The sequence below is a fragment of the Armigeres subalbatus genome, chromosome 3, assembly GCF_024139115.2.
Source record: "Armigeres subalbatus isolate Guangzhou_Male chromosome 3, GZ_Asu_2, whole genome shotgun sequence".
Lineage (NCBI taxonomy): Eukaryota > Metazoa > Arthropoda > Insecta > Diptera > Culicidae > Armigeres > Armigeres subalbatus.
The window spans coordinates 135,289,246-135,315,553 of record NC_085141.1 but is presented as its reverse complement, the minus strand read 5'-3'; the positions used below and the strand labels follow the sequence as shown (position 1 = coordinate 135,315,553).

Here is a 26,308-nt window from a genome sequence, read left to right as displayed (position 1 = left end):
TTCTTGGAATTCCTTTGAAATTTCAATTAGGAATTCATTCAAAACTTCATCCAGGAAGTTTTTCAAAATTTCATTTAGGAGTCTTCGGACATTCCTCCAATTAAGTTTGGTATCAAGAACTACGCCAAGGTTTTTGACAAATTCAAAAAAAATATGTATAAAGTTCCAAACGAGTACCTTTCATATATACGGCATATACGTCACTTTGCCAGATTTACACTCAATCCTTCTCTATCGCACCACGTGGGAACATAAATTTAAGCGGTTTGCATTCTGTTGACGATAATATCATTTGCCACGTACTATTATGATAATTAAGGCACCCAAAAAACAAATCTGACAATTATTTTATAAAATCTTGGCATATACAATTCTGTCAGCTTTTTAAACAGATATTATATTAAAATAATACAAATCTGTAAGATTTCGATACAACAATTGTATTAAAGTCTTCCAAAATTGTATATGCCCAATTGCTATACAAATTCTGTAAGGTTCTTATGCAGAAGTGTATTAAAATCTGCCATCGGCTGGTTGGGTGGGAAGGCATCAAAAACGAATAGGCAGTGCATAGTGAGTACGCCTTGTACGATCTATCTATTTATTTATTTGTTTCAATGTTGAATTCAAGACTCTTTATTTTCCGGTTGCGTTTATCAAATAACGTTTCTGTCACGGTCATGGAGCAGATGGCTAACAGACGATCGACTTTTTTTTTTTGCTAAAAATCCAGTCTTCTAGATAACATCAGAACCTGAACGCCCGAAATTTTGAAGGGGAAGCAAAATAAAATTTCCATGAAGAATTGGAAATTCTCCATAAAAAAATTGAAAATCGCCAATAAAGAAATCATATGAGCAACAAATAAATATAAACTTTACACAAATAAAAATGCTAAAATTTCATAACCAGCCGATACAAATATTTAAAAACTATTATGTCCCTCAGATGTTTTTGCCCAAAAATAATATTTTGAGCTGGGTGGTGCGGATAGAATCGATTTGGTTGTCAAACTGAACCAACATTTTCTATTGTGCCGAAGCCAAACATTGAAGATTGTGGTTATGTTCGCTTTAGATCTTATATTGAGAAGTATTGTTATTAATTTGGGAAAAAATAAAAATAATAATAGTTTGAGTTTTGCATTCTATGTAACAAATATATTTACATTATATTTCGAGTGGATAATTAGTAGGAATGCAACTAAAAAGCACTCGTTACGAGATTTCACGAGATTCAGCAGCTAATTGGAGCAGGAATGTATGTAAACCATCGTAAAGTCATGAAGAGTCTCGCGCATTCGTGCGCCTTCATGCAGCATGGAAAGAGAAATTCAAAGAGCGGGAAATGTGTGACAGCCGGAGAACTGCAAAATAATTCTGTTTATAGGATTGATTTCAAAATATCCCGCTACTCGCTTGAGAGCAGAAAAGCGGCTCTATCCGCAGCACCCAGATTTTGAGGGGGCAAGAAAATAAAATTCGGATAATTTTGAGAGTTTTCAAAACATTCTTTAACAAATCCGAGGAGTTTTTGTTTGTATTTTTTTTCATTTTAATATTTATTTTTAATTATCCCTCCTTGACCTTCCGGAGACCAATAGGACATAATGTTAATTAAATATTTGTAACGGCCTTACGAATTTTCCACAAAACTAAAATAAATTAGCACTTTTAAGAGCAAAATTGCAATTATGATAGAAGATTTTTCCATAAATAAATCAAAATGCTCCACGGAAAATCCACAATAAACAATTACAAACAATTGAGAATTTTCCACAAAACAAAAATAAATTAGCACCTTTTAAAGCGAAAATTGTAATTATAAAAGAAGAATATTCCATAAAGAAATCAAAATGTTCCACAGAAAAAAAATACAAAATTTCCATGAATAAATTAATATCACAATAAACAATTACAAAATTTTCCACAAAATAATCAATAAGTGCAATAAAAAATAAAAAAAAAATACAAAAAGTAATAAAATTGATGAAATTTTCCATGAACGCTTTTAAAGAAGTGGACATCAATGAAGAAATGCTCAGTTTATTGCTTTTTTATATTTCTTTATGGAAAGTTTTATATTTTGTTATTGCTTTTTATTGATTATATTGCGGAATTATTTTTATTTTTTATGGAAAAAAATTGTAATTGTTTATTGCTAATATTGATTTATTCAAAAAAATTTATTCAAATTTTGTATTTTTTTTTCTATGAAACATTTTGATTTCTTTATGGAATTTAAATGGTAAATTTCATTATCGCCATTAGAATCCCAAAAAAAACATAACAGAATGATTTCTTAAAAATGGGTTTCAAAAGTCTTAAATTTCATTTAGCCTTCTGAGCCACCTGTACTTTTGTGTTATATGAGCATTATTAGTTAGGGTACAGAATGTAGACGTGTGTTGACTGCAAACTAATACTTAAGTGTGAACATTTTACTTTTGTTACCTTGATGTTCTGATTTCTGGACAAATAAATAGTGCACTAAACGATCTCGCTACATATAAAATTTGCAATTATTGGAAACATCTACTAGCTTTTTCCCCATATGTTGCACTTACAGCCACAATGTTATAATCTATGTATCTCTACTCATGTAGACAGTCATGTTGCTATTAATACGTTAGTACACTAAAGTAGCATTTTGTTTGTTAGTGATGACACTCAATGAGCCTCTACGGTTGATGACAGGGGCGATGATGATCCGGATGCGGTGAGAGTCACAAACACAATAGATAGCACGATCGATACGAACGATGTAATGTATGTGGGGGTAAGAACGAAAGAATAGAGCCCACCCGTGAGCGAATGAACGAACGAACGGTGAGTCAATTTGTGATTATTGTTTTTCGAAATACAACAGTTTTTGCGTGGTTTGAGTTTTAGTGTGGCCGATAATGTGGATCGTTATCGTTAGTCGTTATCTTACCTCGGCCGCGGGGTAGATTCAGTGCACTGGTGCCACCGCTGGCCAAGTGCGGGCTGTGATCCTGCCGGGTCCGATTGTTCAGGAACTCGCGGATGTGCTGCACGATCAGGTCGATGGCCACTGAAAGAGCACGAAAGCATGGGTTGGGTTTCGGATTACTTGTGGTTATCGCATCTATAGGGTAAGCGAACGGTTAGTTGAATGCTGATGATTCGTCGTCAACAGGAAAGTTCGAATGAATTCAAAATTTTAGTTTTAATAACTTTGTTTCTCTCACACCAACTGATTAATATGAACATCGGTGATAACCTCACAGTTTTCAATAGATTTTACCATTTAGTCGTTTCAGGAATTATTCGGGCAGCAGGAACTATGTTCAGGGTATTGACGGACTATCCCCAGGTCGCTGCGAGTTGTGGGGCTTGCCTAGGATGTGGGTTTGACTCTGAACATTAGACTCTGTTCCGTCCCACGAAAGCGACCATGTGCCGCTCAAAGCACACAAGCTCAAGTTATGGTGTTGGGTGGGACACTAAATAGACCTGGCACGACGGCTATCCTGAGAGACATGAGGTTTGCGCAGGCCCTATAAGCCGCCTGCAATCATTACATATGACATTACTGATAATTTGAATTCGATACAATCGCCTACGACCTAGGTGGCGAATAAACATTTACGAATGGAAGTTTGGAACATGGAACTGCATGTTTAGGTGTAGCAGGCTCTTACATGATAATCTACGATAAATTACTTCCCCTGGAACTTACACCTGTACAGGGCACAAAGTATGGAAATGTGTGCTTCAAACTACCACCTTCTGTCAAAGTTGTGGCGTCTCCAACGCGTGATTGAGAGGCAGCCAATTAACGGAAGAATGTGCTAACTGAGGATCAAAGATAAAAAAACTGAGAATCAAAGGCTGTTTCTTCAACTATAGCATCAACGAGCCGACGACGAGAAAGATGTGATGGATTTCCACTTGCGGAAAATCAAAATTGTCATCGGCGCAACGTTCAGGTAGGGAAGGAGGAAATGTGCAGATCGGAGATCGAACTGGATAGTCTGCATACCATATCAAGTGACAACAACCAACGATGCATAAACTTTGCCGTCTCCAGCGGAATGGTAGTTTGAACCTTTTTTTTCCTACAAGAATATTCACAAGACATCGTGGAGATCACCTAAAGACCACGGCGCATTAGGGGGCCGTCCAGAAACCACGTGGTCATTTATGGGGGGAGGGGGGGGGGGGCTTGCAAAATGACCACGATAAGCCACAGGGGGGGGGGGGGGGTGTTGCTCTCGAACCACGTGGTCTTTTTTTATACGAAAAGTTTTTAATAACAATAGCGGTGTAAAAAAATACAAATCATTAAATGCAAAGCGCATCTTAGAACCGATGCCCAAGTAGCGTCTTTTCAACTCAGAAAAAAATACAAAATTTTCATGAATAAATCAATATTAGCAATAAACAATTACAAAATTTTTCACAAAATAATTTTTTTTTCTACACATAATCTCTATATAATAAAAATGAGTTGAGATTTCCTTCCTGACGATTTAACTCGCGAACGGATTTGCAAGATTTTCCCCTAATCGATTCGTTTTGGGATCCGCAATGTTTGTATATATACAAAAAGTTAGTGAATTTAACGGGGAAATGTAAAAAGTCATTAAAATACAATTTTTGGTCAGCTGTTGAGGAAAAGAAAACAAACGCACGGAAATTGATCTAGAGTGCGGTGCTGCAAATAGTTCATTGTGACATTTGCAACACCTGGACCAAGATGAATACACAGCTAGGTGTTTCAATCTGCCCAGTTTATGGACGAGAAGAAGGCGGGGGTGAAAAATTCATTTCCGGTGCAAAACATAAACAAACCGGCTGGCTCTTCCTACTAAAATCCAAGATGGCTGAATCGTGAATTTGGCAGATTGGAACACCTAGTGGTGTATTCATCTTGACCTGGACAATGCTGGGTTTCTTTCAGATCAATAAAGAGCAATAAAAAATAAGGAAATAAGAAAGAAAAGCAACCAAATTGATAAAATTTTCCATGAACTTCCTACGCTTTTAAAGAAGGGTTAATCTATGGAAAAATGCTTAATTTTATTGCTTTTTTATATTCTTTGATAGAAAATTTCCTTTTTTTTCAATGCTCATTATTGATTTTTTCATGGAAAGGTTTTAATTTTTGGTTAAAAAATATTTATTTTGTTGAAAATTTTGTAATATTTTTTTTCTAATATTGATTTATTTATGGAATGTTTGTATTTTTTCCGTGGAACATTTTGATTTCTTAATGGAAAATTCTTCTTTTATGTTTGTAATTTTTGGTTTTAAAAGTGTTAATTTTTTTTTTTGTGGAAAATTCTTAATTGTTTATGTAAATTTTGCATTATTTGTAGAAAATTTGATATTTTTTTATTGCTAATTCCATGATTTCTTTATTGGAAATTACCTAATTGTTATGGAATTTTTTTTAAACTTTTAAGGCTGAGTTTTCATTTCAGTCGATATCGTATCTTAGAACATCGACTCATGGAAGGTCTTGAAAGTAATCAATGAAATCGCATTGGCTCAATGGACCTGCTTGGATGCTTAGCGATGCACGGATACATCGTTCAGGACTTGGTTGATCGGGTCGTTTCAAAACTCCGTAATATCATGTCTTAGGACATTTTGTTTCTTGACATGATTTTGATACTTTCGAGGATATGTACTTCAGAGCAGTTTGGCCTATAACACCCGAAAAAAGTACGACTTTTTAGTTCTTTCTATACTAGTTTTGGCAAGATCGAGTGGAAACCCCTAAATATATCCATGTAAAAAAATCGTCCTGAGAGGGTTAAATACCAAAATATAACAATAAATTCTAGAATACCAAAAGGAACCCAAAGATATTAAAGACTGTAGATTTAAAATGAAAACTTGCATTTTAAGCCAAAACTGTATAATTCAGGCAAAGGAATATTAAGGACATTGTGTTACGGTTCTGATTAGAATCATAGAATCTTGGCATAATGAAGAGAGTTTTGAGATTCTGAATAAAACTTGTATGCCCTTAGAAAAACCTTCAGTTCAGCTCAGATGCTTCGCTGAGGTTAATATATCTTAAGAATTTCCAGTACCTCCAGAGCTACGGAATATCCCAAATACTCTTAGGAATCTATAGGGATATTCAGTGGTGAACTTCATAATTATTTTAAAAAAATCACATAATCAAAATGTTCGAATTCATGAAAATTTATAATTTCCATGCTGGGTTTAGTTTGATTTTGAATCAGTTAAAATTGTCCATCTTCAAAATTGATCGGATTAACCATATGTTTTAGTTATATAAGGTTTTAAAAAAAAAATACTTGAAAAAAACCACGTGGTCAAGGGGAGGGGGTCTGCCAAATGATCACGATAAGCCACATGGGGGAGGGGGAGGTTAAAAATCTTCAAAAATATGACCACGTGGTTTCTGGATGGCCCCTAGGTCCCAAGTAACAATTTCCATGATTGTTGGATTTATCTGATTCTTATAGGGGATTTATGACAGCAGTCACCATAGCTAGTTGCTCAGTTTTATTGGCGATCTTATTGCTATGAATAAACCTCCAATAAATTCGCTGAAAAATTAACTCTCTCATTAACTCATTAACTCTCTTAACTCAAAATTAAACATCTTTTCCAAAAAAAGAAAAAATCTGACTTCCCTCACAAGTCATCAATCAAGAAAAAGAGAAACGATGATACCCTGCAGTATCACACACCGCTGCTGGTCGGACGCTCGGTGGCAAGCGAGCCTCTATTGTGGTTGCAGAAGCAAACCCGCCTCAATACGACAAATAGAAGCACATGTTTGTGATTCAAACGCAACCGACTGTTGTTAAATTCTGATACACATAGTTGGGTAGAGAGAACAGGGTGTGAAATGTTGCCAAAGCAGATTCGATAGATACGGGGAATTGACTGATATCCCATCGTTATTAGCTGGTTATGGAACAACTTCTCGCAAGGGCAGCTGTTGTTATATTTGGTAATACGTCCGTGTACTAAATGGAATAGTGTGGGTTCAAGTCCCACCGGCAGCCGAATCTTTTTTCGCAATATTTCTTCAAAGCAACATATTTGACAGCTGCCGCAACCAAATTCCCTTTTTTGCGGGCGGCTTGAAACGGATTTCTATATACTCTTATAACAGGTTTATAATGGTAACCTAGAGAGGGCCATTTGGCAATATCTTACTCTTATAGTGGTCATCAGAAGGTTGTCCTTTAGTAGTGGGTTTTATTGTTAGCTCTTATAATTCGATCTTGAAAACCACTCCTAGAGCGGAATAAAACTTGAAATGTTACTTGGGATGTGCGCTTCCCACAAAACATCAAAAGGCGTCGAAAGAGCGGAAATCAGGGGAACAGGCCCACGAAGGTTGCAATCAAAGGCGAAGAACGTAAGAGAAGGCTAGGGCTAAACAAGCCAGTTGGCCACCGAGAGGCGGGAGGTCAACCCAATCAAGGAAACCAGTCTCTGGAAAACGATTGCCAGCAAAGAAAAAAAGGAGGGGGAGCCGCTGCTGATAGACAAATCAACAAAGAGCTCTACGCCGACGGGCTCAAGGCTATGCGCAGTGCGGAAAAGCTGGTAGACCTAGGTAAAGAGGCTCATAGCATAAGAAGGACGAGAGCGTGCGAGATGATCATCCTAAGGAAGGGCTCACTGGCGGGCGGCTGCTGGAAGGCCTAATCAGGATAGACGTCATGATGATCCAAAGGTACCTTTCAGTAAAACGGGGTAAAATCAATACTTCTGCAGTCAAAATCTGCTTGACGACCTGCAAGGACTATGGCTGATTATCCACTAAAACATAGACATCGAGGTGAAAAAAGATAGCCGAGGAGTTGGGAAGCATGAGTGGTGATGAGCAAGTTGCAGTTCTGTCACGAGCATGCGACGGAATGGCAGGCCACCGGAATACTGTTGGAGGGAGAGAATTGCAGCCTTCCTGCAACCTGCCTCATGACCAGAAGAAGAATGCAAAGGTCTTGCGCTGTGGAAGTGATCGAGAAATGCACCAAGCTTTTCAAAGCGGCGAGGCTGGCCGCTAGGCTAGGCTGGCGGTAGTGAGGGCAGAAGCAGCTGAAGAAGAGGTGGCAATGATGCCGGCAGAGGTGCTACTGGGGGGAGGGGCAAAGTCAATTGACCCGATTAAAGCTCCCGGGCCGAACAATGGACGTAATGTACAATGAACAATGAACGGAACCCCTGAAGGAATTTCCGACACTCCTAAATTTTTTTCTGAACATTTCTTCAAGAATTCTTTCGAAATTTGCTCCAGGGATTTTTCCAAACAGTCCTTCAAAACTTTCTTCGGAGATAATTCCAGAATATTTTTTTAAACATTTATTTGAAAATTGAAAGAAGGAATTCTAAGTAAATATCTTTAAAAAGTCCTTTGCGTATTCTTTCAGGAATTTCTACAGAAATTCTTTTGAAAATTCTTTTGAAAATTTCTTTGTAATTTATTTAAAACTAGTCGACCTGGCAGACGTTGTCCTGCGCAGTAGGCGAAAATGCGCGCTGTGAACTGCCTATGCGAAGTTTCGATACGATTCTTTATTTTAGGTTTTTAGAATTTACTCAACTTTACTCGTGATTTTCGCATGCGAAAATATCATATAAACCCGTCGGAAACGATATCGGACATATTTGCTGAAGAAATGAAGAAAATCCGTCCAGCCGTTTTCGAGTTATGCGGATACGAACACAGACCATTTCATTTTTATTATATAGACTAGTCGACCCGGCAGACGTTGTCCTGCATAGTAGGCGAGAATGTGTGTTCCGAACAGCCCATGCAAAGTTCGCATAGGAATCACAATTTTAGTTTTTCACGATTTGCTCAACTTTACTCGTAATTTTCGCATTAGGAAATATCATATAAACCTGTCGGAAACTATAACGAATGTTTCTGCTGAAGAAATGAAAAAATCCATCCAGTCGTTTTCGAGTTATGCGGATACGAACACAGACCATTTCATTTTTATATATAAGATTTCTTCGGGAATAGGTTAGGGAAATCTTCAAGAATACCTACAAAAATGGTTTTAGGAATGCCTTCCAGAAATCCTCTAGGAGAAATCCTTCGGAAATTTCCTTAGGAATTTCTTCGAAAGTTTATTTAGAAAATTATTCAAAAATTCTTCTGAGAAATCCTCCAGGAAGGAATTTTCGATATTCCTAAATTTAGCCAAGATTTTTTTTTTAATATTTCTTCAAGAATTCTTTCGAAATTTGCTCCAGGGATTTTTTTTATTTTTATTGACTTTATTAAGGAGACTTTCAACCCGAGGCTGGCTCGTCTCCGGAAAACTCCAGGGATTTTTCCAAACAGTCCTTCAAAAATTTCTTCGGAAATAAGTCCAGATTTTTTTTTCAAACATTTCAAGTCGTTCATTTGAAAATTGAACGAAAGAATTCTAAGGAAATATTTTCAAAAATTCCTTTGCGAATTCTTTCAGGAATTTCTACAGAAATTCTTATAAAAATTCCTTTAAAAATTCTTTTGAAAATTTCTTTGTAATTTATTTGAAAATTTCTTCGGGAATAGGTTAGGGAAAACCTTCAAGAATACCTACAAAAATGTTTTAGGAATGCCTTCCGAAATTTCTTTAGGAGAAATCTTCCAGAAATTTCAAAAATTATTCTGGGAAAACCTCCAGGAAGAGATTTCCGACAGTCCTAAATTTTGCCAAGATTTTTTTTTTAAATATTTCTTCAAGAATTCTTTCAAAATTTGCTCCAGGGATTTTTCCAAACAGTCCTTCAAAAAATTCTTCGGAAATAAATCCAGAATTAAATAAATCCAGATTTAAATAGGCCTGAAAGAATTTCAGGATGACTAGGGGAAACCGCCAAATGTCGAACGGCTAATTTTTCGCCTATTATTGAACTCCCATAAGAAATGCACGTGCGTTCAACAATAGGCGAAGGAATACGCCGTTCAACATTTGGTGAATTACCCTAACTGAATTAATTCCTGGAGTTATTTTTTGCGATAAAATGTCTGGAGGATTTTCCGAATGAATAAATTTGGATAAATTCTCACCTGAATGAATACTGCGAAGCAACTTTTGAAGTAAATTCCCAAGGAATTCTGGATGATGGTTCGACTGAAATTCCGATATTCTGATCTTTTTTACCCTTTCAGGCCCACGGGGTCATATACGACCCCAACAGAAAAATGGATGTATAAAACGTACAATGGATAAAAGTGAACACTATCTTCAGCTGTATAAAAGCTTTTTTCGGTACTCATAATTTTATTATGTAATCAATTATATCCATTACATCTCCTGAAAGATCAACAGATATCGTTAGATCGCTTTGGGATATCCTGCGTTATCCAAACTGTCCTTGAGTTTGGAACTTGAGATCTACAGCTGCAAGAAAATCGTTTTCCAATACTCAAAGCTTCAATATGAATTCAATTACATCCTGCACAGCACCAATATCGTAAGATAGTTTTAAGATATTCTGGGCAGTCTATTCTTGATATCGGAACTTGAGATCTACAGCTGCTTAGAAGGTCTTTTCAATACTCAAAGCTTCAATATTCGTTCAATTATACCCATTATGCCTTCCGGGACGTCAACGGATATCGTAAGATAGTTTTAAGATATTCTGGGCAATACAAACTGTCCTTGAGATCGTGATTTGAGATCTACAGCTGCAAGGAAATCTTTTTTCAGTACTGAAAGCTTCAACATGCATTCAATTATATCCCTTACCTCTCTTGGGTGGTCAACAGATATCGTAAGATAGTTTAGAGACATTCTGGGCAATCTAAACTAAACTTATATCCATTACATTTCCCGGGATGTAAACGGATATTGTAGGATAGTTTTATGATATTCTGGGCAATCCAAACTGTCCTTGCGTTCGGGACGTGAGATCTACAGCTACTTAGAAACTCTTTTCGGTATTCAAAGCTTCAATATGCATTCAATTATGTCCATTGCACTTTATGGGAGGCCTACCGATATCGTAATATATTTTTGAGATATTCTGAGCCATTCAAACTATCCTTGATTTCAAGACTTGAAATCTACAGCTGCGAAAATAACTCTTTCGTTACTCAAAGTTGGGCTAATTTGTTCCCACTAACGCAATCCAGCGCAATTAAGTGAAAGAAGAGGCTTCGCCGCTTCCATCAGTGGTGTTGGATGGCGTGGTTGGACTCAAATTAGCCCACCAGCGACGTGAGCAGCTCTTGTTTAGGAACATAATATGGATATGGTTGAATACATATCAAAGCATGGAGTGACGAAAAAGCTTGCATGGTAACTTGTAGATCACAAGTTCTGGACTCAAGGACAGTTTGGATGATCTAGTACATCCCGAAAAAATATTTTTCAACTTGTTTTGTTATTTCTCTATTATTAATCACGAAAACAAATGAAACATGTCAAATTTATAAGGTAATACCGCGTAGAAAAAATTGGGCCTGTTAGGGTTGAGCAAGGCATGAAGTCTTAATTCCAGATTCAAAACAAGTTTTTTTTTATACTACTGTCTGAATTTTCGAAAGAATTCACGGATGTTTCTGAAAAAAATCTTGCAGGGGTTCGTGAAGTAATTTCCTAAAGAATTCCTGTTTATATCTAAAAATTTATATGAAAATACTAATAGGTATTTGATTAGAGAGTTCATTGGAAACTCTTTCGTGGATTTCTTTCATAATTCTTTTTTTGGAAATTCCTTCAAGAATTCATTCCGAAATTTCGCCCGAAATACATTTGGAAACTTCTCTAGGAGTTTCATCTAAAATTCCTCCAGAAATCTAGACCAACATTTGAAAAAGGCGTAACAGCCAAAATTTATTCCTTCTGATTTTTCGTATAGCTATACATGTGGACGATGAATCAGAAAGAATGAATTTTGGCTGTTACGCCCTTTTCAAATGTTGGTCTAGAAATTCTTTCGGGACCTCCTACAGCAGCGGTTCTCAACCTGGGGTACATGTACCCCTGGGGGTACCTTTCCCAGGCCCCGGGGGTACCTCGGACAAAAATGTATAATGGCGGATTTTAATCAATTTGAATCATTCAAGTTTAAATATATGTTTTTTTTATTTCAAAATTGTGTACATAATATGCATGGCGATCAGTAACCACAGGACTGTTGAATCTTTCTCTACACAATCACCACAGTGGATGAAGGACAGTGGGACAAAACACTAAAAGTCCAGAATGACGAATGAATAATTTTTTTTAAAAATCTATGCAATCAACCTGATTGAATCAAAATGTTGAATTATGTGTTAAGAATATGCTTCTGAAATAAAGTTTAGAGATGAAGTTTTTTTTTCGAAGAGCTCAGTTGCTTCTCGAAAGCCTCCTTCTAAACAGCTCGTAGGACTCCTTTCAAGAGGCCCGGAAGCCTCCTTTCAAGAGGCCCGGAAGCCTCCTTTCAAGAGGCCCGGAAGCCTCCTTTCAAGAGGCCCGGAAGCCTCCTTTCAAGAGGCCCGGAAGCCTCCTTTCAAGAGGCCCGGAAGCCTCCTTTCAAGAGACCCGGAAGCCTCCTTTCAAGACACCCGGAAGCCTCCTTTCAAGAGGCCCGGAAGCCTCCTTTCTAGAGGCCCGGGAGCCTCCTTTCTAGAGGCCCGGAAGCCTCCTTTCTAGAAGCCCGGAAGCCTCCTTTTAAAAGGCGTGAAAGCCTCCTTTCAAGAGGCCCAGAAGCCTTCTTTTAAGAGGACCGGAAGCATCCTTTCAAGAGGCCCGGTAGAATTCTTTCAAACGTCCCGAAAGCCTACTTTTAAGAGGCTCGGAAGCTTTTTTTTCAAGAGGGCCGGAAGCCTCTCTTCAAGGGACTCGGAATTCAACTTTCCAGATGATTTGAAGCCAACGTTCAAGAAGCTCAGAAGCGTCCTTTCAAGATGCTTAGAAGCTTACTTTTAAGTGACTCGAAAGCCGCTTTTCAAGAGACTCGGAAGCTTTTCTTCAAGAGCTTGATATAATTAAAATTTCAGCCAACTTTATGGAGAGTCATATATCCCGTTAATTTTCAGTACCATTTTCCATATATCTTATGAGTTATTTAATTAAAATTATGTCCTTCTGGGCTCTGAAAGATCAAGTTTGGCGAGGATGATAAAAAAAATAAATATTAAATGAAAAAAAAACTTCTAGGATTTCTTAAAGAATATTTTGACAATCCTAGAAATTATCCAAATTTTATTTTGTTGACCCCTCAAAATATTATTATTCTTGAGCAAAAATCCGAGGGGGGGGGAGACAAAATGTTTTTAAATATTTGTATCGGCCTCATTTTCACAGCAAAAAAGGGGTACCTCAATTGATGCAAAACTCCGAAGGGGTACCTCTCAAGAAAAAGGTTGAGAACCGCTGTCCTACAGGAATAGTTCTAGACCAACATTTGGAAAGGGCGTAACAGCCAATATTTATTCCTTCTGATTCTTCATCTACATTAGCTATATATGTGGACAAAGATTTAGAAGGAATACATTTTGGCTGTTACGCCCTTTTCAAATGTTGATCTAGAGTTAATAAAATTCCCCCATTTCCTGAAGGAATTTCGTGATAAGTTCTTGAAGGAATTCCCTAATTAAATTTCCGACGGATTCCTAAAAGAACTTCTGACGAGATTTCCGAAAAAAGGGTCAAAAAAAATTTGAAAAGGAATCCCAGAATGTCTTTCGTTTTTTGGGAATTCCTTTGAAAAGTGCATTTTTTCGGAAATTCCTTCAAAAATTCCTGTAGGGATTCCTTCGACTATTCCCTTACGAATTTATTTGAGATTTTTTTTTTGAATCTCTTCAAGAATAGCTACGGGAATTGTGTCAGATTGTGTGTTGTGTGTTCCAAAACTTCCTTTTGAAGAATTCCTTTCATAAATTTCTCTATGAACTCCTTCGGAAATTGCTTCAAGAGTTTCTTCAGACATTCCTCCTGAAATGTAGTGAAAAAACCCTTAAGGATAATCCTCACGGAATTCAAATTCAAAAGTTTTAAAGGGCTCACCACTCAACACGGAAGTAACGCACAACTGTCAGTTTTATTAGTTCACGCATGCTTCGATGCAGCAAATCAGAAATATTAAAAATGACAGTAGTAGTGCGTTGTTTTCATATTAAGTGGTGTGCCCTTGAAAACGCGAGTACTTTTCAATTTGGATTCCGTGATGATTGTCCTCAAGACCTTCGGATATTCCTTAAGAAATTCTTCGGGAATCTAATCAGTAATTCTTTTACGAGTTATTCAGAATTTACTATAAGTGCTCCTTCGGATATTTCATCTGGAAGTTCCTTTGATATTTCCGAAAAAAAAATCATATTTAATTCTTAAATAAATTTTCGGAAAAATCTAGGAAATCGTAGGAAAGAATTTCTGAAAGATTTTCAGAAGAGATTTCCGTAAAAAAAATCCTGGAGAAATTTTCGAAATTCTTGAAGAAATTTCCTAAGAAAATCTGAAAGATTTTCTAGAGAAAATTCTTAAAGAATTCTTAAAGAAATTAGAAATAGAAAATAGAAATAACTACTGGAGTTTCCATTCCTAAATGCATTTTTTTTAATAACTCCAAGAATTCCTTTAAAAGTTTGAGTGAAAAAAAAGTGATTAATTAAATTTCTGGGAAAACTATTTTTTATAACAATTTTGGCGTTTGTAATTAAATCATAGGATTTTTTTTGGATTTGATGGGTTACGTGCCGCATCGTGCCCAGTGATGGGAAATGTCAAAAAAATGTCATGGGGTTGCTATTACTAAATTGCTAATTACTTTTTTCAAAAGTCTTTTACAACTCGGATTTTTTTATTAACATGTAATGCTTAAAGGATCCTACAACTTTGCCAAACAGGTCATTGTTCTAAATATACAGTGTGAGGCATGATAACGAATTTAAAAAAATGTCACGGAAAAAAAGTTATTAACAAATTAGTCCCATGACATCGATATGACATTTCCCGTCACTGATCGTGCCCAGCTTACAGACATGTTCAGATTAGCCTGAAACGTGCCGGGACGAGCAGACATTCCAACAAACAATTTAAGCTGAATAAGCCACTTTTTAAGCTGCAAAAGACAAATTTTGTTTGAATAAGCGTTCTATCAGCTTGTTGGGATTCCTGGAAAAATTGGCTCTGTATACGTACCGTTGGGAAGCTAATGGAGAAGGTAATCCTGAAAAGGTTGTAGCCATACGTGGAGGATGCGGGAGGATAGTCGAGGAAGCAATCGGTGGTTTGCACTACCACGAACTGGCATTACGGCACTGAAAGTGTCGGTTTTAAAAGTTTCTTCTAGTATTGATCTAAAGAAAGGCTAGCCATCGCGGCCGAAGTGCCGAAGTTATCCTGGAGCTCCCACCACATTATATCAGCGGATGGCAGATTTTATTATTGTTCTGTATTGAAACCTTGCAAAATCATTTTACTATTTTGGAATCATAATATGATTCACAATTTTGTAATGGTTTAGTAAAGTATTAATATACAAAGTTGACATTCGTTGTATTAAAATCTCGCAGAACTGTATACGCCAAGATTTTATACAAAAACTGTTTCGTTTTATTGGGTGCAGGAATCAAGCAAGTGGCAATCGCTGACGACATGAAGATGACAGTGTTCGAGAAGTCCAACGTGAAGGACGACTTGACTACAGCCTCAATCATCCTCATTTAAGTAGCAAGAAACCAAATGTGTCAGCCTGAACTAACGGAACTCATGGAGAACTGAACCAGTAGAGGCTTGACCAGTCACCCGTTGAGGCGGGTCGTCGGTTACGGAGAAGCTTCCGGAGGATTGATTCTCCACCGGGAACTATCCGAGTAGTCGGGATTGAGGCGAGAACTAAATGACTCGACAAAGGTAGATGAACCGGAGTTTACACCGCAAATCCACACTGCAGCGTACAAAAATGTGGCATGGGTGGCAGTCTCCTAAATAAGGGCGCCAATGGGTTTGTGCGCTGAGGCAGAAAAACCGCGAAGTTTATATTGGTGGTGACGAAATAGAGGTGGCTGATGAGTTCTTTGGCTCACTTTGGCTGACCGTCGAAAACGATACCAGAAGAGAAAGTCAGAGACGTATCACAGTGACAGGGAATCATACTTTATTTTAATTCTGTCAGGTACTTCTATGGAATAAAGTTCATTCATTCATTCGATCGAATTTTGATCGAATAGACATTGTTCGAGAATGGATTTTGTCGAATGTGGATTGATCATATAAGGGAACTTTTCCGTTTTCCATCTCACTGAACAAATATTTATCTCATCGCAAAATAAAGAAATACAGCACCAATCTCGTCGCTTCTTTTTGCTAACACGCGTGTTCACTGATGTAAAAAATCACAAAAATAAGAAACAAACCAAATTCCTTTTCATTACTTAGTTTTTGATGGGATGGAAATAGGACAATGGGATGAATTGCCGAACCGTTCCCCTAAATCAAGATAAATAAATGTTGTGATCATTAATAAGTACATATTTGTTGTTGATATTTCAGTAAAAATGACGTTTCTTATTCTAAGCTGAGCACGCACTCAGCTGTTCCAAGTTTGTCAAGCTGCAGAAACAAAAAATGAGATCGAACCTGGCTAACGATTTAGCTGATGGAAAAAGATCGATACATTTTTTTTTTCATAAAATTAATTCTGAAGAAAAAAAATAATACTTTATTGGTTAAAAATTCAAGAAATGGTGACGCGAGCACTAAACATCAATAATGTGCACGATTTAAAAAAAAAAAATTTGTTACGATTTCCCCTAAGTCGCTCGAAAATAATTATTAATCAATAGTGGCAGGCCTTAGGCCTTACGGTGACAATAGACACATAGAGGTAATAAACTATAGAGGAAGATTGTCGCTGTCGTCACTGGCGAAACATTTTTTGCTGGTGAGGATAGGGAATAGAGGCAATAAATCATAGAGGAAGATTGTCGCTGGGGTTCCCTTTGTTTTCGTTCCCTTTCCTCATAAGCAAAGCTAAATGTCAACGAAGGAAAAATTAGTAGGGGAAGGGGGGCAATATGCCCTAGCTAAGCAAACACTGCTCTATTGTCTTATTTGTAACGCTATTCATGGGTATTTTTACATTATGCATCAGTTCAACAAGATAGATAGTTGCGTTTTAGGGCCTCTTCCCTTACGTTTTGACAGTTGTGTACCCAACATGTTTGGGAACGAGAACAAAGAGAACCGCAGCGACAAATAATTTGACAGTTCATTGATAATAAATGTTATTCCTATCGCACGACGCGTTTACTATGACGGTCACATTAGACTCTGGGTTAAATCTTCTCTTGTTACACACATTTCAAGTTTCATAAACATTATTAAAATAAAAGGCGGGACTGGATTGTCTACCTTCCTACCTACCTACGGCACGACTATTAAGGATCTGTCTGAGTTAGAGATGCGTTATCCGATACGAAAACGTTAACCTTCTGAGATTAGCAAGTTTCTGAATCACTATTGCAGTCTGTTTTGGCTGGATTCGGATTTTGTCAATGAGTGAAAATGAGGGATAAGTGTTGAGACACGGCTTTTCAACTGTCACTTTTATGTTTAATTTGAATTTAATTTACGAATAGAGAATCCCCTAGGAATGTATGCTTTGATGCTGTAGCAAACTTATGACAAGTCTTGAAACACCCGCTTATTTATTAACACACTTTTCAATTTAAGGTTTGATTCTCTCTGTATTAAACTATGGGAATTTGGCTATGTGAAATAAATTGAAAACATGCGTATTCTAGGACCTTGTCCTTCATTTATTGTATTTACTCGAAGATTATCTTTAAGGCGGTATACATGACACCACCTGACACATATTTATGACGTAGAAAAGATCGATTTGATATTTGTTCAAAAAAACCGTCCGCTTTAGGATTGACAGATTGTAATATGCTTGTCCAGGAATGACATTTCGTGCTGGCGGTTCTGAGGGGTTGACGGTTTCAAGGCATGGTATTTTGTTTTTTGTATTTGCATAAAAAAATGGGGAATGTTTTCTTAAAATTCACAGACTTTTGATGTGATGCGATGGACTAAAAATTGCACAAAAATACTATTTTTTCAAACAACTAAAGGTATCTTGCGTTTCACAGTATAAATGAGTTCCTTTACAAACTTATCAAACTAGGCTTAGGTTTAGTTGAGGGATTTGGTGGCAAGTGACAGCTGACAGTTAGGTGTCATCTGTCAAGTAAGCTCACAATTCCTGTCTCTTCGAGACACTACAGACTACATAGAACACACACATACGCAAATTGTAATTTGACTTGGCTTTTGTTCTTGGCTTTTTTTTGGACTTCTTCTCGCGATCACTCTTGAGCACTAAGCGAATCCCTAAGCGTGGGTCTCGTGTTTGAAGCCGGGTGCAATGTGATTCACTTGCGCTCCGTTGGTGGTGTTTCCGGCGTTTGTATGCACTATCTCGCTAATGTGGTGCACAATTAGATCAATCGCAACTGTAAAAACGATACAATAAAGCAAAAAACAACAGTGGGAAAACAGGGAGTAGCTTGTGAACAGAGCAATTTACATTGATAGAGACAGAGACCGAGGAAGATTTGTGTGTGTGTGCGTGCGTGCGCGAAATAGAAGAAAATGCAGATAAAATAGTGCAGCGCAATAGAAGGAAAGCGTATGCCTGACTGGAGGGGTTTCACGTTGAGTCCAAAATGCTGTGGATGTTTTCCCTAGCAGCTTGAGTATCAACACTTCCAAGTGACTGGCTGAAACATTATTTCCTCACATCTTTTATATGCATTAATAGCATAACATTCATGAGAGCGAAGTCTATGAATTAGTATAAAGCATTAACACATCAACTTAAAAAAAATCAGTAAGAATTTCACGACAGAATACACAATCATCCCACAAATAGCATATCACAGCATACATACCTGTATTATCAGCTCCACGTGGGATTATTACATCGGCAAACTTCTTAGTCTGAAAAATTGCGAAAGGAACAATAATTTAGTTTAAAACATATCAAATCTCTGTAATTGTGCTACTAACCGGCGAACAAAACTCCTCGAAAGCAGGTTTTACGAATACCATGTAAGCATTGAGGACCTGGTCCAAATCACGCCCTCTTTCGTTGATATCTCTAGGAACTGAAAATGGAGAATGAAGATGTAAGGTTAGTTTTGCTTTATCAAACGGGTCAATTAAGTCAAAATCATGAAGTTTGAGTAATAATAAGATCAGTAAAGATCCAATTTAGGGCATCAATCATGAAGTTTGAACCGTCATATACCCTGTTTAGACTCATTTTAGGAATTGTCTACCCTATTAGATCTTTCGAATCTTTTTCAATATGACCGAAATAATCGCTAACGGAATTAGGGCAGTAAACACCCTTATTGAAGTAGACTTGCGGACAGGGATATTACACACAATGTATTTCGCTTATGCAACACTGCACTTTTATTTCCACTTTTATACACGACTATGGTTTGAACTCTTCTGTCCCAATTGATGATTCCGCCACTTTACATACCTGTAGCTATCTCTCCCTCTTTCTTGTTTCAAATATACATGTGTGTGTATCGAACCCTACATTCTTTTCCCCTTAAAAAACGAGAAATGGGTAATGTTTTCAACATAACCGCGAGTAGACGTAGGTCTTGTATGAACGTAACGTATTTACATTTAACTTCTAACTTTTGGATCTATGGAGTTTGATTATAGGTATTAATATTGGAAACGACAACTTCCATGGTGTGAAGAATTATTAACAATTTGTTTATTCAAAACTTCTGGAAATAAAACTAATAATTGAATACATAATTAGAATTGCTTTGTTTCTATTAAGCCTTTATTTACTCAAGCAAATGCAGGGCATTTATAGATTTCTTATTGATGATACATAGTATTTGAAGTTTAAAAATTCTATTCATAAAGTTTTCAGACTTGGTGCTATTTTAGGGGAACTGTACCGTTTTCCAAACAATGCTGACAACATGCTGTCCCTGTGTAGGTAAACACAGCAAACGAACGAACGAAACAAAAAATGCGCGAGCAAAAAGCACGTCAATACGCGCTGCTGTCACAAATTATAATGACTCGCACACGGCAAGCACTGCTTCTTTTATACACAAAGAAAATCTTCCGGTAGACTCGAAGGCCCGTGACATACCGCATTCTGATGTCCGTGTTAGGAATGCACGGGATTGGTTACATATGAAATTTTTACTGGCTTTGCAAAAATTGAAATTTTCAATAGCTTATCGTTAATATTCTTAAGTTTCAATGAAATAGGCAAATTGCTGGAGAGTGTCCGAGTCGATTGATATATAAATCTTAAAAATCCATCGACAGATAAAGGCGCTAGTGACGTTCAAAATCTTCCCTTCCAGCGTAACGCTCTCTATTTCCAAAAAATCTAAATGACACCCAGTATAGTAAAGAAAGACGTAAGTCCTACGTCAAAAAAGTCTAACCTGGTCTTTCTGACAATGACTCCGCTGTATCGTTGATTGTTGATGGTTACTTCCTCAAATGAGTGACAGACCGACGAGACATTACTCCATCCTCATTGGCGACAACGGAATCGTTTTCGTTTTCTTTCACGACGGTGGGCTCTAGCTTTCCGGTCTCATAGTTTTAAGCATCACGAAGTCGCCAACGTAGATTTCCGAGGATTTGACAGCTGCTTGTTAAATATCGTTTCCAAGGCATCAAAAGTTGTCGACAACTTTGGTTTCGACTAAAGTAAATCAGCAACAACCAAATAACGTTGCGCAATCCTCCGCAAAAAAAACGGAATGACAATTTCTTGCTACACTCTATTTGGGATATCTTTCAACAGCATCGATTCTGGTGGATGCTGTTTATTGACAGCTGCACAGCCTGCACATTCTTGAGCCACGTTTCCGACATCGTCATCCATACATGGCCACCAAACACGCTCTTTTAATCGATCCAAGTCCAACCGACGTTGAGTAATGTCCTTCGTATCATAGCTTTCTAGCAAACGCATGTTTGAAGTCAGTTCGGTCCCCAAGTCATCTTCTTCTTCTTCTTAATGGCATTACATCCCCACACTGGGACAGAGCCGCCTCGCAGCTTAGTGTTCATTAAGCACTTTCACAGTTATTAACTGCGAGGTTTCTAAGCCAGGTTACCATTTTTGCATTCGTATATCATGAGTCTAACACGATGATACTTTTATACCCAGGGAAGTCGAAACAATTTCCAATCCGAAAATTGCCTAGACCGGCACCGGGAGTCGAACCCAGCCGCCCTCAGTCTTCCTTTGTATGCTGAACACCTAACACACATTTACTTCGATTCAGTCTGGCATTGTTCTTCTTAATTACTGACAAAACTTCTTTTAGTCTATTGTCATTTTTTGCTGATTCTTTTCAGGTACAACAATATCATCAGTACAAACTATTACATCTTCAATCTCTGACAAAGTTTCTGTCATAATGCTCTGGAAAATTTCCGGCGCGTAATTAATGCCAAAAATTAATCTTTTGAATTACATCAATCCTCTGATCAACATGAAAGTGGTAATTCCACGCGACTCCGGATATAGTTCAACGTGATGGAAAGCTCAACACTCATCGTCACCGCCGTCATTTCTTCTGTTTGTTGGGATGGAAGAAGGACCGCACAAAGCAGAGCAGCGTGTGATGTGATTCGTTTTATTCCCTCTTCGCGCCAATAGCTCTGTCGCGTTATATTGCGCATAAGCCCCAAAATTTTATTCCCACCTTTGGGTTTCCGCGCCGAGCACTCAGCGCCAGACTCGGCGACAAGAAGATAGTGGTCAAGTTGGTACTCCTGATTTTTTGACAACTGATGTCGATTGGTTGTGTGAGTGCACCGGTGTCAAAAAATAGAGCTTTTAGCTGAAAATTTAGTTGTCAAATGCACATTTTGACAGCAATATAGATGTATGAGTGAATGAAATGTGCAAATGCTCTATCGCGGAAGCAGTCGCTGAAGACAAGTGTCAATGGTTTCAGTGACGAAACGAAAAGTTTCAATGCAAAAAGCAATATACGTAAGAATTGGCGCGCAGGAAATCTAATTAGACTTTAAATTTGAGTGTTGTGCACACGTCCCTAATAAATGTATTTCTTTCCGTATTCTGTGTCGCCTATAAAAGGCGACACTTGCTTCAATGTAATGTACAGTGTCTCGAAAGTAACCTCCGAGCAGGCACGCTGCCTCTCGGAGGCAATAAATTAGAAGTCCAGTACAGAAGCAGTAGTTTTCTTCATTCGTCGCCCGGAGTATCACCATCAAAAATAATCACAACGTAGGGTCGTCCCACCCTGAACGAAACAGGGTGATTATATCCAACCTTGAAAAGACTGTAGATCCTCTGAGTTTGTTTTAAAACGTTTCGATCACCGACAAGGAGCTGTACTCTCGTTGAAATGTCTCGTTCGGATAATTCATGTTTATGCATAGGCGAATATCAGCATTACTCTTTGGCACAACCACCAGTGGTGAGATCCACTCAGTTTGTCCATCCACCGGCTCGATAATATCGTTTGGAAGCATTTCTAGATACTTCGCATTGACTTTTTCCTCCAACCAGATATTCTGAGGTATGCGATCTTCCTAGGGAGGACGTTTTTATCGATCGAGAGTTTCAGTATAATATTCGGATACTTTGGATAAGGACCCGTAACGCTGGGTAGACACCTTTACATGGTGTGATACGGGGTAAGATCTACCACAGATACATTGCCAGCTACAGGCAAATCCTGACCCAACGAATACCTTCCTTATTATACAACTTCGTGGTATTTATGAGGGTGTCGCTAAGTCGGTAACCTCTCGTTAAGTAAGTACCACATCAACGTCACTTCCTTTCTCTCCCTAGTTACGGTAAAGATGGGCGTGGCCAGGAGTAGTAATCCTCATGCTTTTGTTATTTTTGTTTAAGACTGGAATCAAGGACCACTCCCCTTTTTGATTTCCGATAGCATTCTAGATAAGGATCTCAAAAGTAAAACATGAGTATCACTAGTGTCCAATCTACGAATTACACCGTAACATTTAATTAGCTAACGCAACGTGTTGCAAATCAAAATTAACTTTTAGAATTCCTCAGCTGTCCTTTTACTAACAACTAGCCCTTTCAATAACGGAATACTCTGCAAAGCAGTTCGGTTTCGATGCGTTAACAGATATCCATGCTTCAAATATTAACAAGACGTTGAGAGGCGTATCGCTGGCTGAACTGCCGTTGTCATTGAAATTTTCGCTTATAAATGCTTGCCTTATTTGTATTGAGCATGCTCCAGACCCCCTCAGTAATACTAATGACACACTGGTGGTATAAGTACCATGGTACAAGAATCTTGAAATGAGTACCATACCAATTATTGTCTTTATCAAAGACAGTCTTGGAATAATTTTCTTGTCCTCTTGTACCATGGTACAAGTACCACAGGTGTTATTATTTATTTATTCAGACTAAGGCCGAAGTGGCCTGTGCGGTATATAAGAGTCTTCTCCATTCGGCTCGGTCCATGGCTACACGTCGCCAACCACGCAGTCTACGGAGGGTCCGCAAGTCATCTTCCACCTGATCGATCCACCTTGCCCGCTGCGCACCTCGCCTTCTTGTGCCCGTCGGATCGTTGTCGAGAACCATTTTCACCGGGTTACTGTCCGACATTCTGGCTACGTGCCCGGCCCATCGCAGTCGTCCGATTTTCGCGGTGTGAACGATGGATGGTTCTCCCAACAGCTGATGCAATTCGTGGTTCATTCGCCTCCTCCACGTACCGTCCGCCATCTGCACCCCACCATAGATGGTACGCAGCACTTTCCTTTCGAAAACTCCAAGTGCGCGTTGGTCCTCCACAAGCATCGTCCAGGTCTCGTGTCCGTAGAGGACTACCGGTCTAATTAGCGTTTTGTAGATTGTCAGTTTGGTACGGCGGCGAACTCTATTCGATCGGAGCGTCTTGCGGAGTCCAAAGTACGTACGATTTCCAGCCACTATGCGTCTCCGAATTTCTCTGCTGGTGTCATTTTCGGCAGTTACCAGTGAGCCCAAGTACACAAATTCTTCTACCACCTCGATTTCGTCACCACCGATGCAAACTCGCGGTGGGTGGCTCACATTGTCTTCTCTTGAATTTCTGCCTATCATGTACTTCGTCTTCGACGTGTTGATGACTAGTCCGATCCGCTTAGCTTCCCTCTTCAGTCTGATGTAGGCTTCCTCCATCTTCTCAAAGTTACGTGCCATAATATCTATGTCGTCGGCGAAACCAAATAGCTGGACGGACTTATTGAAAATTGTACCACTCGTGTTAATCCCTGCTCTTCGTATTACACCTTCCAAAGCGATGTTGAATAGCAAACACGAAAGACCATCACCTTGCCGTAACCCTCTGCGGGTTTCGAAGGGACTCGAGAATGCCCCTGAAACTCGAACTACGCACATCACCCGATCCATCGTCGCTTTGATCAACCGTGTCAGTTTATCCGGAAAACCGTGTTCGTGCTGCCATAGCTGGTCCCGATCGATTGTATCATATGCGGCTTTGAAGTCGATGAATAGATGATGTGTGGGCACGTTGTATTCGCGGCATTTCTGCAGTACTTGGCGAATGGCAAACACCTGGTCCGTGGTGGAGCGTTCGCCCATAAAACCCGCCTGGTACTGCCCCACGAACTCCCTTGCAGTTGGTGCTAGTCGACGGCATAAAATTTGGGAGAGTACCTTGTAGGCGGCGTTCAGCAATGTGATTGCGCGGTAGTTGCTACAATCCAGCTTATCGCCCTTTTTGTAGATGGGACACACGACACCTTCCATCCACTCCTGCGGCAAAACTTCCTCCTCCCAAATCTTGGTAATGACCCAGTGCAGCGCTCTAGCCAGTGCCTCACCACCGTGTTTAAATAGCTCTCCTGGTAGTTGGTCAACCCCAGGGGCTTTGTTGTTCTTGAGCCGGCCAATCTCCTCCTGGATTTCCTGGAGATCCGGAGCCGGTAGAATTATGTCCTGCGCGCGTTCTCCTAGGTCCATCACCATACCGCCATCTTCGTCTGCGACATCGCCATTCAGGTGTTCTTCGTAGTGCTGCCGCCACCTTTGGATCACCTCACGCTCGTTCGTAAGAAGGTTCCCGTTTATGTCCTTACACTTATCGGGCTGTGGCACGTGGCCCTTACGTGAACGGTTTAACTTCTCATAGAACTTTCGTGTGTTATTAGCGCGGTACAGTTGCTCCGTTTCTTCACGGTCTCGATCTTCCTGCTGGCGCTTTTCCTCCGGAAAATCGAGTTTTGTCTGTTCCGCGCCTGTTTATATCGTGCCTCGTTCGCCCTCGTGCGGTGTTGCACCAATCCCCCCCATGCTGCTTTCTTCTCTCCCACTACCTGCTCACATTCGCCGTCATACCAGTCGTTTCTCTGATCCGGGGCACCGTGCCAAGTGCAGCGGTTGCGGTGCTACCAATGGCGGATCGAATATCTCTCCAGCCATCTTCAAGAGATGCTGCGCCTAGCTGCTCTTCCGTTGGAAGTGCCACTTCCAGCTGCTGCGCGTATTCTTGGGCTAGTCTACCGTCTTGTAGCCGCCCAATGTTAAGCCGCGGCGTCCGACTTCGACGCGTGTTGTACACCGTCGAGAGTTTTGAGCGCAGGCATACTGCAACGAGGTAGTGGTCGGATTCAATATTCGCACTGCGGTAAGTGCGGACGTTCGTGATGTCGGAGAAGAATTTACCGTCGATTAGAACGTGGTCGATTTGGTTTTCCGTTTCTTGGTTAGGTGATCTCCATGTGGCCTTGTGGATATTTTTGCGGGGAAAGAAGGTGCTTCGGACTACCATTCCGCGGGAGGCTGCGAAGTTTATGCATCGTTGGCCGTTGTCATTCGATACGGTGTGCAGACTATCCGGTCCGATGACCGGTCTATACATTTCCTCCCTTCCTACCTGTGCGTTCATGTCACCGATGACGATTTTAACGTCCCGCAGTGGGCATCCATCGTATGTCTGCTCCAGCTGTGCGTAGAACGCTTCTTTCTACACCCAACCAGAGATTGCAACATTTTATTGCAATCTCGCATTAGTTTCGTGTACAGTTTGCCATAATTTGCGACATATGCACAGATTGTATTAAGTAAACGGCAGGCCCTTGTATTAGGTCTCCGGTCACGAGAAAATAAGAACTGGTTATGTGTTAGTGTCTAACATTGAATCTAATTTTACACTCCCCCATCGAGAAGTGAAATGTTGTATACTTCGACAACCTCAGCAACCATACAAAAAAATTCGGTCAAAGGCGGGAATTGAACCCGAACCCTCCACCCTTAGCACATCTAGACTGACGCGCTAACCATCTGGACTATTTACCAGATGA

The 26,308-nt window shown here is 39.2% G+C and overlaps 1 protein-coding gene and 1 long non-coding RNA gene across 6 annotated transcripts in view; one reads left to right on the top strand and one right to left on the bottom strand.

The window, feature by feature from the left end:
• Nucleotides 1-26,308, bottom strand: part of LOC134224708 (uridine-cytidine kinase) — a 38,206-nt gene that overhangs the window by 7,266 nt on the left and 4,632 nt on the right. For 3 of the 5 annotated variants that reach the window (XM_062704238.1, XM_062704237.1, XM_062704236.1), the window contains exons 4-6: nt 18,977-19,074; nt 18,859-18,907; nt 2,935-3,054 (exon numbers count right to left, since the gene is read on the bottom strand). In XM_062704238.1, the coding sequence (XP_062560222.1) occupies nt 2,935-3,054; nt 18,859-18,907; nt 18,977-19,074 (267 nt within the window). Of the gene's footprint in view, nt 1-1,542; nt 2,681-2,934; nt 3,055-17,681; nt 18,421-18,858; nt 18,908-18,976; nt 19,075-26,308 lie in introns of those variants that run through there. The other 2 variants (XM_062704239.1, XM_062704240.1) reach the window with 2 other exon arrangements.
• On the top strand, nt 2,687-4,090 carry LOC134224710 (uncharacterized). The gene is made up of 3 exons (XR_009983030.1): nt 2,687-2,828; nt 2,892-3,115; nt 3,284-4,090. It is a non-coding gene; the product is annotated as an uncharacterized LOC134224710 (long non-coding RNA).